This window comes from Lepus europaeus, chromosome 3 (genome assembly GCF_033115175.1).
Source record: "Lepus europaeus isolate LE1 chromosome 3, mLepTim1.pri, whole genome shotgun sequence".
Lineage (NCBI taxonomy): Eukaryota > Metazoa > Chordata > Mammalia > Lagomorpha > Leporidae > Lepus > Lepus europaeus.
Genome location: NC_084829.1, coordinates 73,151,254 through 73,165,152, shown reverse-complemented (window position 1 = coordinate 73,165,152; position 13,899 = coordinate 73,151,254). Strand labels below are relative to the sequence as shown.

Here is a 13,899-nt window from a genome sequence, read left to right as displayed (position 1 = left end):
ACCAAGCATTTATGGGTTTGATTACAAGGTAAGGCAGCCACATCAACATCCTTTAGGACACCATTTCGGAAATTTACTGTAAAAGGCTAACAGAGACCTAAGTTTTTCCACCAAACTGACTTGGGTGTGTATGCACAGCTACTCTATGTAGGTTATTCCAAGTGTGTCTGAATTAGGGCAGATCTCCTGGTAGCCAACATTATAACTCAGGAGACTATTCTAAATGGGTAAGTTCTAGGACAGCCACGTGGCATAATTAGAAACAAAATGGCTTAAGATTATAATTTTATTAATTATTAGAATCAAAAACTACAGGCTTATAAATGGTGTTTTGCTGTGACAGATTTCTTTAGAAATTGTTTGAAACATTAAGTTCTCATTATAATGACTTTAACCCTTTTGATTAATTTCCCATCTAGTGCCTTTTAATGTATCTAGAGGATGCATAAAACAATTTCTGGAAACAGTACTGACAGGACAAGTCATTAAAATCAATTTAGTAATTACATTTTTTAAAAGACTTTACTTGTTACTGGTGAGAAAACAAAGCTTATCATTTTCCAATCTTACACAAATAAAAACAACAATGAAAGGCAAGGGATGAAAGAGAGAGAATAGACCATTTATTTCAGTAACGACACCTTCTGTCACCAATCACAGGGACCAAATGACCCAAGGGCAGGGAAGTCTGTGCAGTAGTACAGCCTCCAGGGAGCAATCACATTCACATTCTCAGTATCAGACAGGACCACTTAATGTCTTTAACACAAATAATCATTTGCATCATAATAAATAAATATCTTTGTACTAAGACACATATGATGAGAGAAGCTCTGAACAGTGTCTGTGGTTCACAGACACTAATTTGATCAGCTGGGAAATCTTTTCCTAACTGAGGTATTCTTTCTAGGAAAAAGAAATTACTGAAGTTTCATTTCAAAGGTTAGAGTCTTTAAAAATTAGAAAGAAAGGTGCAGAGAATAATTTTACTCTCTAATTTGATTCTAGAATAAAACAAGTCTCCTTAGAATTATGCCCACATAACTCCTTGATGTAATTTTGTTCCTGATCTCCTAATATGAAACTCATAAATATTAGGTTTAAAACTGCTGACATCTGATCAAAACTAACAGCACACAAAGACAACTTTTTTAAATTATCAGTTACATGAAACAAGCAATTACTAAGTACAAGAGCTTTTGAATTATAAAGCTTATAAAACAGCTCTACAGTTAACAAAATCTCAAAGCCCAAATGAGACACTAGGAATTAAAAAAAAAAAAAATGTCTGAAGCAGAACATCAACTTAAATTGCATGAAACATCTTGGACAAGATTCTGATACAAAAATTCTAATGAAAAGACTAGTTTAATTCAGTTAGTCCAGTTATGTCACAGTGCCACCTAAGACCTATTTTCCTTTTCTTTTTGAGATATAAAATATATCTCAAAATTTTTACACATTTAAACAATCTGAATTTCTTTGATTCGTCCATGGAATATAAAAAGCAGCACACAGTGTAATAGAGAAGAAAGACAAATCTGGGTGGGATACCATTAATACCTCCTTTATCACAGAACACTCAGGTATCTGATACATAAAGGCTTTTCTAGAATTCTGAAACTTAGATAGAAGAGATTAACAAAAACCAAGACATAATGCAAAAGAGAGGAAAAAAAGTCAGAATCTTCATTCATTAATTTTTGAAAAAGTTAGTAAAGAAAAACACATAGCTTTTAAGACCAGAAACATTAGTGCCTTGATCATTTTAAGCGCCTTAATTCTTGTCAGAAATTTAAGCTAAGATGTCATTACTCCAGTTACATGGTACTGTGCCATCCTTAAAAAGCAAGTACCTTAAATTAAAAAAAAAAAAAAAAAAAAAAAAAAAACCCTTTTCCTAAAGAATAGTTAGGATGGACTTAGAGGAGGCTGTTGGCAAAAGAAGAGAAATGTCAGAATCTGTCCAAGTGTAACAAGTACTAGAATAATGAGATGCCTAAGACTCATAGCTGCATACAGGAAAACGATTTTTAGGTCCAAAATTCACTATCATAATCTTAATTAACCTAAAACAAATTAACAAAAGGCAATGATTAATAAAATCTGTTCACTTTGTTTAAGTATTCTAACATGATCATGAAAGGGTTACATCTTTTGGGCACACACCCCACCCAGGACTGTGGCAAGGGCTCCCAGTTGTCAGGGGAGCGTGCAGCATCTACTTCAACAGATTCTGTAGCATAGCTGTCGCATACGTGGGCCTGGCCTGTCTGCTCTCAATCGCGTTCTGAAGGTACTGGATGCCTCCACAGCGTTCCCAGATTTCTTCAAACTGTCTTGGCAAAATCTCAGCCCCACGCTTTCGAGTCAGGCCGGTCTCTTCAAGATTCAGCTCACACATCTCCATGTCATCCTTACCTGCAAACAGCAGGCATCAGAAAGTTACCATCTCTCTTCCCAGAGACATTCCTCATGAATATTACTGAAACAGCTATCAGTTCTCTCAGACTTGAGAACTTTTTAACTTAACTTTCTATTAGAGGGAATCTAATATTAATAAATAAATTCACCAGAAGCAACTTGGGTTTGTCCCCCATCAAAGAGCCTTCCAAAATTTATAAACACTTCAGTTGACAAAACAAGTTACCAGGGTTAATAAAAACGCTACACTTGCTGAAGCCATTACAAATCACTGGATACAATTACACCAGTGAAAAGGTTCTGAGGACAGAGAAGTCTCTTTATGCACTCCACAGGGACATAATTAATCTAAGCCATTTCACATTATAAATCAGTTAGTCCTCAATTAACTGGAAATGTGACTGAACTACACAACTCCATCCCTCAACTCGGAAATGTAATGAATTCTTACGTTACATATTAAAATGTTTTGTTTAGAGGGCTTATACTCCTTTTTTGGTTTATCCATACACATATTTTCATGTGAATCATACACACCAGCGACAAGAAGGATGGGTGGCTTGTCAGGATGGAGTTCCATTTGCCTGGCAATCCAGGGTCCATCGAAATGGGCATACCACCAGCCTTTCTTCTTACTCTGGGGGTCTTTGTACTGGTCAGCAGGGCGGATGAACGGGATGCGGAAGAAGCGCTGCTGGCGGTTCATTTCAATCTCCTGCTGCCTGGCAGGAAGCTGAGCTGCAGGGTTCTGCTGAGCTATCACACAGAACAACGAAAGTTACACCACAGCACAGGGGAACAGAACACAGCCTCTAATCCTAAAATGTATCAAGAACTTGAAAAACAAGAGGAACCTGCCAGGAAATTTTAAACAAAATCTAAATATTAATTGCCTCTAAATGAATATAATTCAGAGTGTGATATTTTCTTTCTGTCTTTCCCTAAACATGTCCTTTGGCATCGCAAACACATACACACACCACCCCCACCAACAGCAACAACAGTACATCCTACAAGATCACCACAAATGACTATCAATAACCGGCAAGAAACTCACACAGCAGGAAAGCAAACTTCTTTTATGCAATTTATATCTTTCTTCCTGAGTGTTTAAACGAAAGTTACAGCATAACTTATTGGATGTTTTATGATAAAAAAAATACACATTAATGTTAGAACTGGAATATTGATATGTGTCAATTAAAGCACACTTTCCACAAAGAGTGGAAGCCATATAAAAATTTTCTCTTTTGCCAACTGATTCTGGCATTTTTAAATGACTGAGATTACAGTTATTTAGACATCTTCATGACCAAAACAAAACAAGACCTATAAAACAGTTAAGCATGAACTTTATCCCAGATACTTACTCTGAAATCAGATTTCTCTTGAAATTCAATCCACTGAAATAAGTAGAAAGTGTATAACATTTGGTTCTCCTTGTCAGTAGAAAAACCCTTGCTTTTCTGTTAGTGCTAGTCTTTGCATTCATATCAATCTTTCTTCCCTTGTTCAACTTTCATTACTGAACAGTTGGGTTTTTATTTTATCCACCAATGTAAACATTTCCCAAGGGCAATGGTTTTACATCTTTGGCAGTGTAATTTTGGTAAGCCTGTTTAATATGCTTCATACTCATACCTCTAAAAGTGGACCAACCATTTACTGCAGCTCAATTTAAAATCTCACTATGAAAATCTAAGTATGTCAATGAAAAATTACATAATGTACATATGATATAAAAATCAAGAACAGCCACACAGCCTTTGAAAGAATTTGCAAATATTGAAAGGATGAAAATACTCTTATTCTACTTTTTACACCAAGCTTTACAGAAGTTGAATTTATTTCTTTGCAAACCAGAGAAAGCCAAAAGCAATTAGCACAGCTAAATATGCCTATGAAAGGATGAGAGGCCCAGTTTTGTTAGTGACTAAAAAGCTGTGTCACCTTCAGCATAGTAACAGACATGTGCTCTATTTATTCTTTAGTTCTTGTTCCTCCCAGGGTACTCACTATCTTACAAGAGAATCACATTTTAAAAATTAGCTACTTTGAGGGAAGTACACTTAACTCAAAACTGAAACATTTTAAAAGGATAAAAAAAATCTTCACTTCACCTTGGTAATGTCCAGTTGGTAGGAAATTTACTATGACACTAACATTCATTAATTACGCTACTTTTTCTTTTATAATAACTATCTCCTGTAACTTAGTATTTTGAGTAAAATTACAAAACCAAACAGAAGTTCTCTAACTAGCTTTCTCCACTAATGAGAGAAGTGACTTACTATGGAGAAAGGGTGGAAGCTAACATCTATCTAGTTAAATAGAAGGATACACACACTGGAAACTTGAAACTAATCTTCCAAGAAACTTTGTTTCACGTTCAACTACATTATTTTTGAACGTGTCAAATAAGTCACAAACACAGACACTTAAGAGATATGAGAAGCATTTAAAAAAATCAAGACTCAACCAGTTCATAAATGATTATCACACTTATATCCAAATCATTACTGCTTAACTGTTTCTAGAAGAAACTTAACTGTACTTTAAGGTGACCTAAAATGTTTCAATTATCAAAGAATGCATATCATAGGAAGCCATAAATGTGACAGGATGATCTATTCTTCCCAGTAAGAATATCATTATTAATCCTGTGCACCTTATCAAACAAAATCCAAATCTCTTTGGAAAGAAATGCAGACAACCAAGTGTTTGAAGACAGTGTTTGAAACCAACACCTCAATGTTAGTCTTTATTCTAAAAGAAGAGCCATTATATTAAGATAGTTTTGCTACAATAAGAATTGTGTATACTTACAGTTTAAAATGGTAGTTATTTTTAAGACAAGTAATTTGATTTAAAAAAAGATTAGATTCTGCATATGTATTTTGGAGTGATCCAACTAAAAATTTTCTTCCCAAATTAAAACAGATCTTAGTAGGAATAAACCATTTTAACATACAACAATTCCACTTAAAATTGTAGCAAAACAGTGTTTAATAGAAGTTAGTGCTTTACAAAGTATTTTAACCCATTTTCCAGTTAGCTCATGAGTTACCACCCATTGACTTACGTGAATTGTTCAAAAATGGTGCAAAATCTGTGAACAAATGGTTTTGGGTGTTGAACAAAAGATAAAAATGCCAAAACTTTTAATGAGCCTTTTTCTAATTTACAAAGCTGTCTCATCAATTTAGGGGTGAACAACATACCCTAATCAATAAACCAAATAATCTCAGAATTACCTACAAGTAGGTGCTGCTTTTTCATTAAAAAGGGAAGGGGTATTTTGATTCATTACATTGTAGGATATTCTGTTTGAGGCACATAGAAAGGGGTTCAAAATTTAAACCATACTTCATTTTAAATTTTGGGACATGGTAATATCCAAACAAAAATGGTGATTTAATAGACCTGATAATACTTTTTCTCATATACTCCATCTGTTTTCATTTCTTCAATGTTTTCTAAATCTTATACTCATGCCATTCTTATTTTAGGAACCATAAAATAAAACAACTAAAATCACCATTTTAGAAGCACTTAAATACTATTAAAAGTTGTAAATAATCTTCCATTCTTCCAAGACTTATTTCCGAAAATCACTTTTGGCAGTAATTGGGAGGAGACATGCTCATGCAGTACAGCATCAAGAAAAGCATCTGAGGCTTCATAGTTTTAAGAATTTACCATGACTTGTTAATATATTTCTTTCAAAGTCAACAGTATCTATCATTTTTTTTAGTCATAAGTTGTCATCATTTTATTTTCTGACATTAATGAATTCTAATCCCTTTAAATATTAGACTACACAGCAGTTCCTTTAATGTTTTCCCATTAGGAAACCACTTAAGTATAGAATTTTCTCAACCGAGCTACTACGAATCTAGGTGCCCTTCACTTTTCTTTTTTAGCTGGGCTACTATATCAGGATGAATTTTACATGAGAATAAAAAAAGGCAGAGAAAAATAAGGTAAGCACTTTTCAGAGCAGAAGCTATGTTTTATCCTGAAAATGGTTCAAATCAATTTCTCTAAAACTAAACGTATGTAAATGGTGTTCACATAAAATCCCTAAGTTTTTTTGTTTACCTAGATGAGACTTGAGGAATTTTCCTAAACATTTGTTCTCCTAAATAACATATTATGAATTGAAATAGTGTTTGACCTAGCAAGATGAGCCACATATCCTTTACACCTTTTTGGGTGAAGCTGGATGGTTTAAAAATACAAGAAATACTTATATATTATTTTCGAATGTGTGTGCCAAATATTACAGCAGTATTTTTTTGTGTTTGAGAAGTAAAATTATTCAGATGGATAACTTTCGCTATAACATTATAATCAAATTTTATCAGGCTAAAGGGAGCAATTAGAACATTTAGAGCTACAAAAAAAAAAAGTCCATTGCCATTTTTCACTAAACAGAGGTAACATAATAGGAACTCAGTACTCAGAAAGTGAACAAGTAATGGGTTCATCTTGCCATCTTCAATTCACAGAGAAAAAAACTCAAACTGGAGATAGGCTTGGAAGTCCTAGTGTTGACTGTGCCCCTGCCTGCCATTTCTGTTACAGGTGACCACTCACAGCCCTTCTGTTATATTTTGACTGACAACATCCCTTGAACAGTCACCAGCATGGGCTTCTCTCAAACTAATAGCAATATTGCTCTCACTCAATGTATTTGTTGCAACAGCACAGAAACACTGAAATTCCACTGTTTAATTGACTTTACTCAAACTTTGCTTTTATTAACTCAGAAGGTAATAAGGGAAGCAAAATATAATTAAGAGGTCATTTCCTAAGTTGTCTTGGGTCAGGCCTCGCTAAACCCTACCATCAAGTGTTTGGATTACATCTTTAAAAAGAAAAAGCCATTAAATATGCTATCACCTTGACATTAACTTAAACTTCGCTAATAAGTTGTGCCAGTTTAAAAGTAGCAAGTTGAGGGTCCGGCACTGTGGCGCAGTAGGTTAATCCTCTGCCTGCGGTGTCGGCATCCCATATGGGCGCCGGTTCTAGTCCCAGCTGCTCCAGTTCCAATCCAGCTCCTTGCTATGGCCTGGGAAAGCAGTGGAAGATGGCCCAAGTGCTTGGGCCCCTGCACCCGCATGGGAGGCCGGGAGGAAGCACCTGGCTCCTGGCTTCTCATTGGCGCAGCTCCGGCCACTGCGGCCATTTGGGGCGTGAACCAATGGAAGGAAGCCCTTTCTCTCTGTCTATTTCTCTCACTGTCTGTAACTCTACCTGTCAAATAAATAAACAAAATCTTAAAAAAAAAAAATAGTAGCAAGTTGAACAAATAAAATTCCAATTACTGCTTGAATGACTGAAATGACAACTCATATATATCACTCATATCACAGGTATTTTCAGTTAATGTTAAAGCCCGTGCATGCTTTTACTAGGTTATATCTATTTTGCACTATTTTTAAGTATACAAATCCTTTTGCATGATAAAGTAAAAAATCCATTTTTAGGATCAATCCTGGCCTAGGGAAACTCTGGCCTGAACCAAGATAATATTTTTCACTGCTATACTTTCACAGTATTATAAAATAATGTTTGCAGTAAGCATTCTTATGTTTTATTTTTTATTTATTTATTTTTGACAGGCAGAGTGGACAGTGAGATAGAGAGGCAGAGAGAAAGGTCTTCCTTTTCCATTGGTTCACCCTCCAATGGCCGCTGCGGCTGGCGCGCTGCAGCCGGCGCACCACGCTGATCCGAAGCCAGGAGCCAGGTGCTTCTCCTGGTCTCCATTGCTGGTGCAGGGCCCAAGGACTTGGGCCATCCTCCACTGCACTCCCAGGCCACAGCAGAGAGCTGGACTGGAAGAAGAGCAACTGGGACAGAATCCGGCGCCCCGACCGGGACTAGAACCCGGTGTGCTGGTGCTGCAGGCGGAGGATTAGCCTATTGAGCCGCAGCACCAGCCTTCATTCTTATTTTTTAAACAAAAGACTTAAATTGTTAATGGAGAATGCATTAATCAATTCCTTTCTTTTTCTACCCCACAATCCTATTCCAGGTGGAACAGAAAAGTATTTAGGTCTACATATAAAAAAAGATAACAATATTTGCATAGTTAAGGGAAATGCCCTTTAAAACTGAGCTGTATTACATTTAAAACTGAGGGAAAGTTTTAAAAATAAAAATTAAATAAGATCTTTTTAATAAATATAAAAATATTCATTTTTACCTATAAGGCTAAAATTTTTTTTCTAAATTTTTATTTGATTTGAGAGGCAGAAAGACAGAGTGTCCATCTGCTGGTTTACTCTCCAAATGCCTGCAATGGCTGGGACTGGGTCACAGAGAAGCAGGGAGCCAGCAATTCAATCTAAGCCTCCCACATGGGCAGCTGAAACCTAACTATCTGCTATCTTCCAGAGTGCACATTAGCAGGAAGGTAGAATAGGGCATGGAGCTGGGACTCAAACCCAGGCACTCCAAGGTAGGATGTAGGTGTCCAGAGCAGTGCCTCAACTGCTACAACAAACACCCACCCTTGGAAGACTTTCCCTTTCATTTGCATTTCACATGTACAGTAAGATGCATAGTAATCTTTGTGCTGTCACATGATTTTGATGTTTGTGTGTATATTTATATATATATATATGTGGAAAAATATGTATTTAGAATAGTATTGCACAGACTCTTCAAGCAGATTCTTACCTCTAGAGTTTAAGAAGTAAATGCAATATATCTTAAGAAACATGACTTGAGAGACATATTTGATAGAAATAATGCTATAAAAATAGGTCATTATGGTTTTGTTCAATGGATCACAGTTCTACAGTAACAGAAACGCCATATGGGACACTTTGCCCAAATGTCTTATCATAGTAACATGCATTTATAAACAGATACTTCAGAACATTCAAAAGTACAGATTTGTTTTTACCATAATCAGTAACAGACTTTGGAGCACGCTGCTCTGTTTCAGTATTTCTCTTCTTGTTCTTAGATTTCCAAGCATGATACACTTTTAGTCTCCTGTGAAATTCTTCTCTGCAAGCTGCCAAGAGCTCAATATCTATTGATTACATAGAAAAGAGCCAAAAAAAATTAACATCCTAATTTATTCATCCAAATATTTATTCTGTGGCATAAAAGATACAAAGTTTTTTATTTTTAAATTAATATTACAAAACCAAAGGTAAGATTACTATTCATTTTAGAGTATAATTTATATTTGTAATGCTTTTTCTTATACATTATTGCTGTCTTAATACCAATTGTTCCTCACAAGAATCCTAGACTAATAAATTAGTCTTTTGTAGATGCAAAATTGAATCAGAGAGGTTCTATCACTTGTCCAGGCCATAAACACCTTGACAACAGGATACATGGTCATTGTGCTCAACCACAAGCTAGACTTACACACAACACTTATTTAGTGTTTATAATTATGCAGATATATTCAGCGAGAAGGAATTCTGTATAGGTCTTTCGTTCCTACTCATATAGCCCTGAGCTGAAACACTGATTTAAATAAGAATACAACTAGGTCGGATCCTGTGGATATAGTATTTGACTCCAACTGTTTTGCTGGCAGAAAAATCATTTTAAAAAGAAAATCTTACTATTTGCAGTACTGTTTCATAATTTTTACTTTTTTTGTAACCAAAAGATTCAAATATATAGGTATTTAACTATTAAGAATAACATTAGACGGGCTAGTCATTAATATAGCCCAAACCCTTATCTCTTTGTTCTTCCTCTCTGATCTAGGCAACAGATAGGCAAAATGGATTTAATTTAATAAGCATGTCTATCTTTTAGCTTTCAGTATAAACTAGGAATTCATTTGAAGAGTAACAAAGAAATGGGTGTAAGCTAACCTATAAAACAACAACAAATACACTTCGCCCAAACCAGTTTAGGAATTCTTATTTTATCATTACTATGAACCCTTCTTGCTTTTTCACCCTCTTCATGGACTTACCACAAGAAGTATTGATGGTATCTCGTAGTTCTGCATATTTCCACTTACTAAGATCATGTTTCTTGGTACCAGCAGCGGCCTTGGTGGCTTGGACAGCAGGGCCTCTGTAATTGTCATATATTTTTACATATTTAAATATGAATGAAATAGTGACTAAAAAGGTAAGGAAGTGTATATAAGTTGAAGAACTGGAAACAACCACTGTACCAGAAAAACATATAGTGATTTTTAAATGTTTGACAGAGGAGATTCAGGAGGATATAATCAAAACTGGCCCATTAAATTAAAATTTTGCATCTCACTATTTGATAGCCATATTAGTTTTGTTGTTTTTTGTTTATTCGCTTTTGAAAGGCAGAGTTAGAGAGAGAGAGAGAGAGAGAGAGAGAGAGAGAAACAGAGATATAAGAGATATTCATCCACTGATTCACTCCCCAAATGGCTGCAATGGCCAGGGCTGGGCCAGGACTAAGCCAAGAACTTCATCCAGGTCTCCCACTTGGGAGTACTTGGGCCATCTTCCACTGCTTTCCCAGGCACATTAGCAGGAAGCTGGATCAAAGTGCAGCAGCTGGGACTGAAACTGGCAGGCTTATGGGATGCTGATGACTTAACACTCTATGCCACAAATGCTGGCCCCAGCCATATTAGGTTTTTTTTTTTTTATCTTTTATTTAATGAATATAAATTTCCAAAGTACTGCTTATGGACTACAGTGGCTTCCCCCCCATAACTTCTCTCCCACCCGCAACCCTTCCCTTTCCCACTCTCTCTCCCCTTCCATTCCCATCAAGATTCATTTTCAATTCTCTTTATATATAGAAAATCAGTTTAGTATATATAAAGTAAAGATTTCAACAGTTTGCTCTCACATAGCAACACAAAGTGAAAAATACTGTTGGAGTACCAGTTATAGCATTAAATCACAGTGTACAGCACATTAAGGACAGAGATCCTACATGATATTTTGAATCAGAACTTTTGATTCCAATATTCTAGTACCATATACCTGCCCCACACTTCAATTTAAAGGTTCTTCCTGGTGGGTATTTGGACCTCTGAAGTTTTTAAATTCCTCAAAATCAAAACAACACACCTGGAAGATCAGTAGAAGCACTCTAACAGTTTGCTTGTGACCATCAGCTCACACAAAACAATCACCTGTACCAACCACTCAAAGCATAGGTGCTCAAGCTCCATCGACATCTATTGGTTCATAAACTCCCTGGACATCCAGAGGTTCACAAGCTGCACAGGTGAGTGGCCAAACTGCAACTCGGTGCATTGGAGTCATTAAAGACGAGCTAAAGGAACTGCTGCAGTCTGGAACCTCTACTACATGTCAGGTTTCACTGTTAATGAAACCGTGGGAAAAGTCTGTGAACAGACTAAACCACACTCTCATGTTCAATGAATAATAACATGACAACTGGTACACTACAGGAAGGAAAAAAAAGAGCAAATTTCAGAGGACACAGTGTTGTATCTTGCCCTATTTAGTAGAAACATTTCCACGGGGAAAAAGGAAAGAAAGAAAATCTAAAGAACTCAATAAAATGGGACAAATTCAGCATTTCATTTATGTTCATGCATATGATTTGAGATCTTCAATTGGAAAATGTGGGCAATGTTTCTTTTCTCTATAATAATGAATATTATTTTTCAGCCAAGGAGTATACTTTCACATAGCAGACACTCAGAATAAAGTTCAATGTAATAAAGGAAGAGTTTAAACATATCATCTTTCAAGAACCTGGAAAGATGACATTAGTATTAAAATCACTAAATATTAAATAACTAAAATATCGCTTCTTGCATATCACACAAGATTCTTCTTTATCATGTACTACTTAGAAAATATCTCCTCCTAAAGAGATAATTAAGGTCTAATACCCCAAAATAAGCACAGGTTTTCTCATCATTTTACATTTCGAAAGATAAAAACAATCCTTGCAAAAGACAAGATACAGATAACTTAAGATTGCTGTTATTGAAAAATGCTGTCTGAAGCAATGTTACCTTCTTTCTCAAGTGAAGGAAATTATTCTGTCAATAATAAGCTTAACAATGGAATAAGTACGGTGCCTCTGCCTCTTTAAAAGACCTATGAATGCTTTCATTTTAAAGAACAAGAAACAGCTTGCTTCACCCTTAAAATTGTTTGACATGGTGATTGTTGCTTATGTATAAAACTGGCTGAAGAATAATGTGTGGTCATTTAGTTCTTCCTGTATTTTATGGTTAAACTATTTGTAGGTTTCTTGGTAAGTCTATACTTTTCGTAAGCTGTGTGGCAATTTTCCATGTAATTTTTTGTTCTTAATTGCTTTGCACAGAAAGAACCAGCTGTGTGTCAGCAAGGCCTCTCTCTATTACCCTTCAGGATAAATCAGGCTGTAACACTTATTCAAATACTGTTTCTTTTCTTCATTCCTAAAGCAACAGTCCATAAGCTAACAATAACAACAACAACAGCAATTGTCTTTTTTTCCTAGCTCTTCTGGAAGTCTTTTCTAGGAGGGGAGCTGAAAATTATTATGAGTATTATTGTTGTTTTTTCTTTTGAAAGATAGAAGGAATTTTCATAATTGTCAGATTGTCAAAGTACACGTGTCTTGATACCTTTAAAAAATGCAGCACACTGAATTCAAATTATTATTGCCCAATCTATGGTTTTAATATCATCAACTTCTCAGTCATATTACCTTAAACAAAACTGTACCTGCTAAAAAACATACTCAGCATCGGGAGAAGTTTAAATGCTGCCCTCACCCCTGATCACTGGAGTTATTAAAACAGTAAAATAAAGATGAAATTTACTGATGATTTAGACTTGTTATAAAGACAATCATTTAAACAACATAGTAAGGTAGCAGCAAAACTGACTTGATTTAAAAATATATATTAATTTAGTATTTTTAATCAATTGTGTTAACTTCAAAATCAACAGTTAAAATGTTACCCATTCATATCAACTGATAAAGGTAGTGGACCAGATCCTGCTGATTTGCACCAGTGGTTTTGAACCTGCGGCAGAGTGCAGAGCTCCTCAGGAGCCACACTCTTCCTCTACTCCCCTTCAGTCAGGAGCAGTGGTTCCCAAATTAGGCAAAGCACCAACATCGGGAGTTTCGAAGTATTCATTCTGTTACAGTGAGGGGAAGGATCCCCTTGAATTGGCGGAGGCCAATGATTAAACTGGGTATTATCCCCAAAAAGGAATTTTCCCATCCAAAATGCCAATGGTATTCCTACTGAGAAACACTGATTTAAGGAATATCACTTTTTATCTTCATCTGTGTTGAGGTGGAATAAAGGGAGAGCGACATTCCTTGTACACAAAACTTAAAAGAGTGGGCTAGTCACGAACAGGTTCTGGTCCAAATAATCAAAGGTAACTTAAAAGCATGATTCTGAGATGAACACTTATTTCTTCAAATCACACTGAACTAACCTACTCAAAATTTCTGACATTTCTTTGGCCATTTGTTCCCTATAAGAAAAATAAA

General features: G+C 35.6%; 1 protein-coding gene across 4 annotated transcripts in view; it reads right to left on the bottom strand.

Moving 5' to 3' along the window:
* Positions 1-601: 601 nt before the first annotated feature.
* Positions 602-13,899, bottom strand: part of MYO6 (myosin VI) — a 175,634-nt gene continuing 162,336 nt past the window's right edge. Inside the window, exons 32-37 of one of the 4 annotated variants that reach the window (XM_062186394.1) lie at positions 13,845-13,883; positions 10,391-10,494; positions 9,347-9,478; positions 5,507-5,533; positions 2,962-3,180; positions 602-2,421 (exon numbers count right to left, since the gene is read on the bottom strand). In XM_062186394.1, coding sequence (XP_062042378.1) covers positions 2,222-2,421; positions 2,962-3,180; positions 5,507-5,533; positions 9,347-9,478; positions 10,391-10,494; positions 13,845-13,883 — 721 coding nt within the window. In that variant the 3' untranslated portion in view covers positions 602-2,221. The remainder of the gene's footprint in view (positions 2,422-2,961; positions 3,181-5,506; positions 5,534-9,346; positions 9,479-10,390; positions 10,495-13,844; positions 13,884-13,899) is intronic. The other 3 variants (XM_062186395.1, XM_062186396.1, XM_062186397.1) reach the window with 3 other exon arrangements.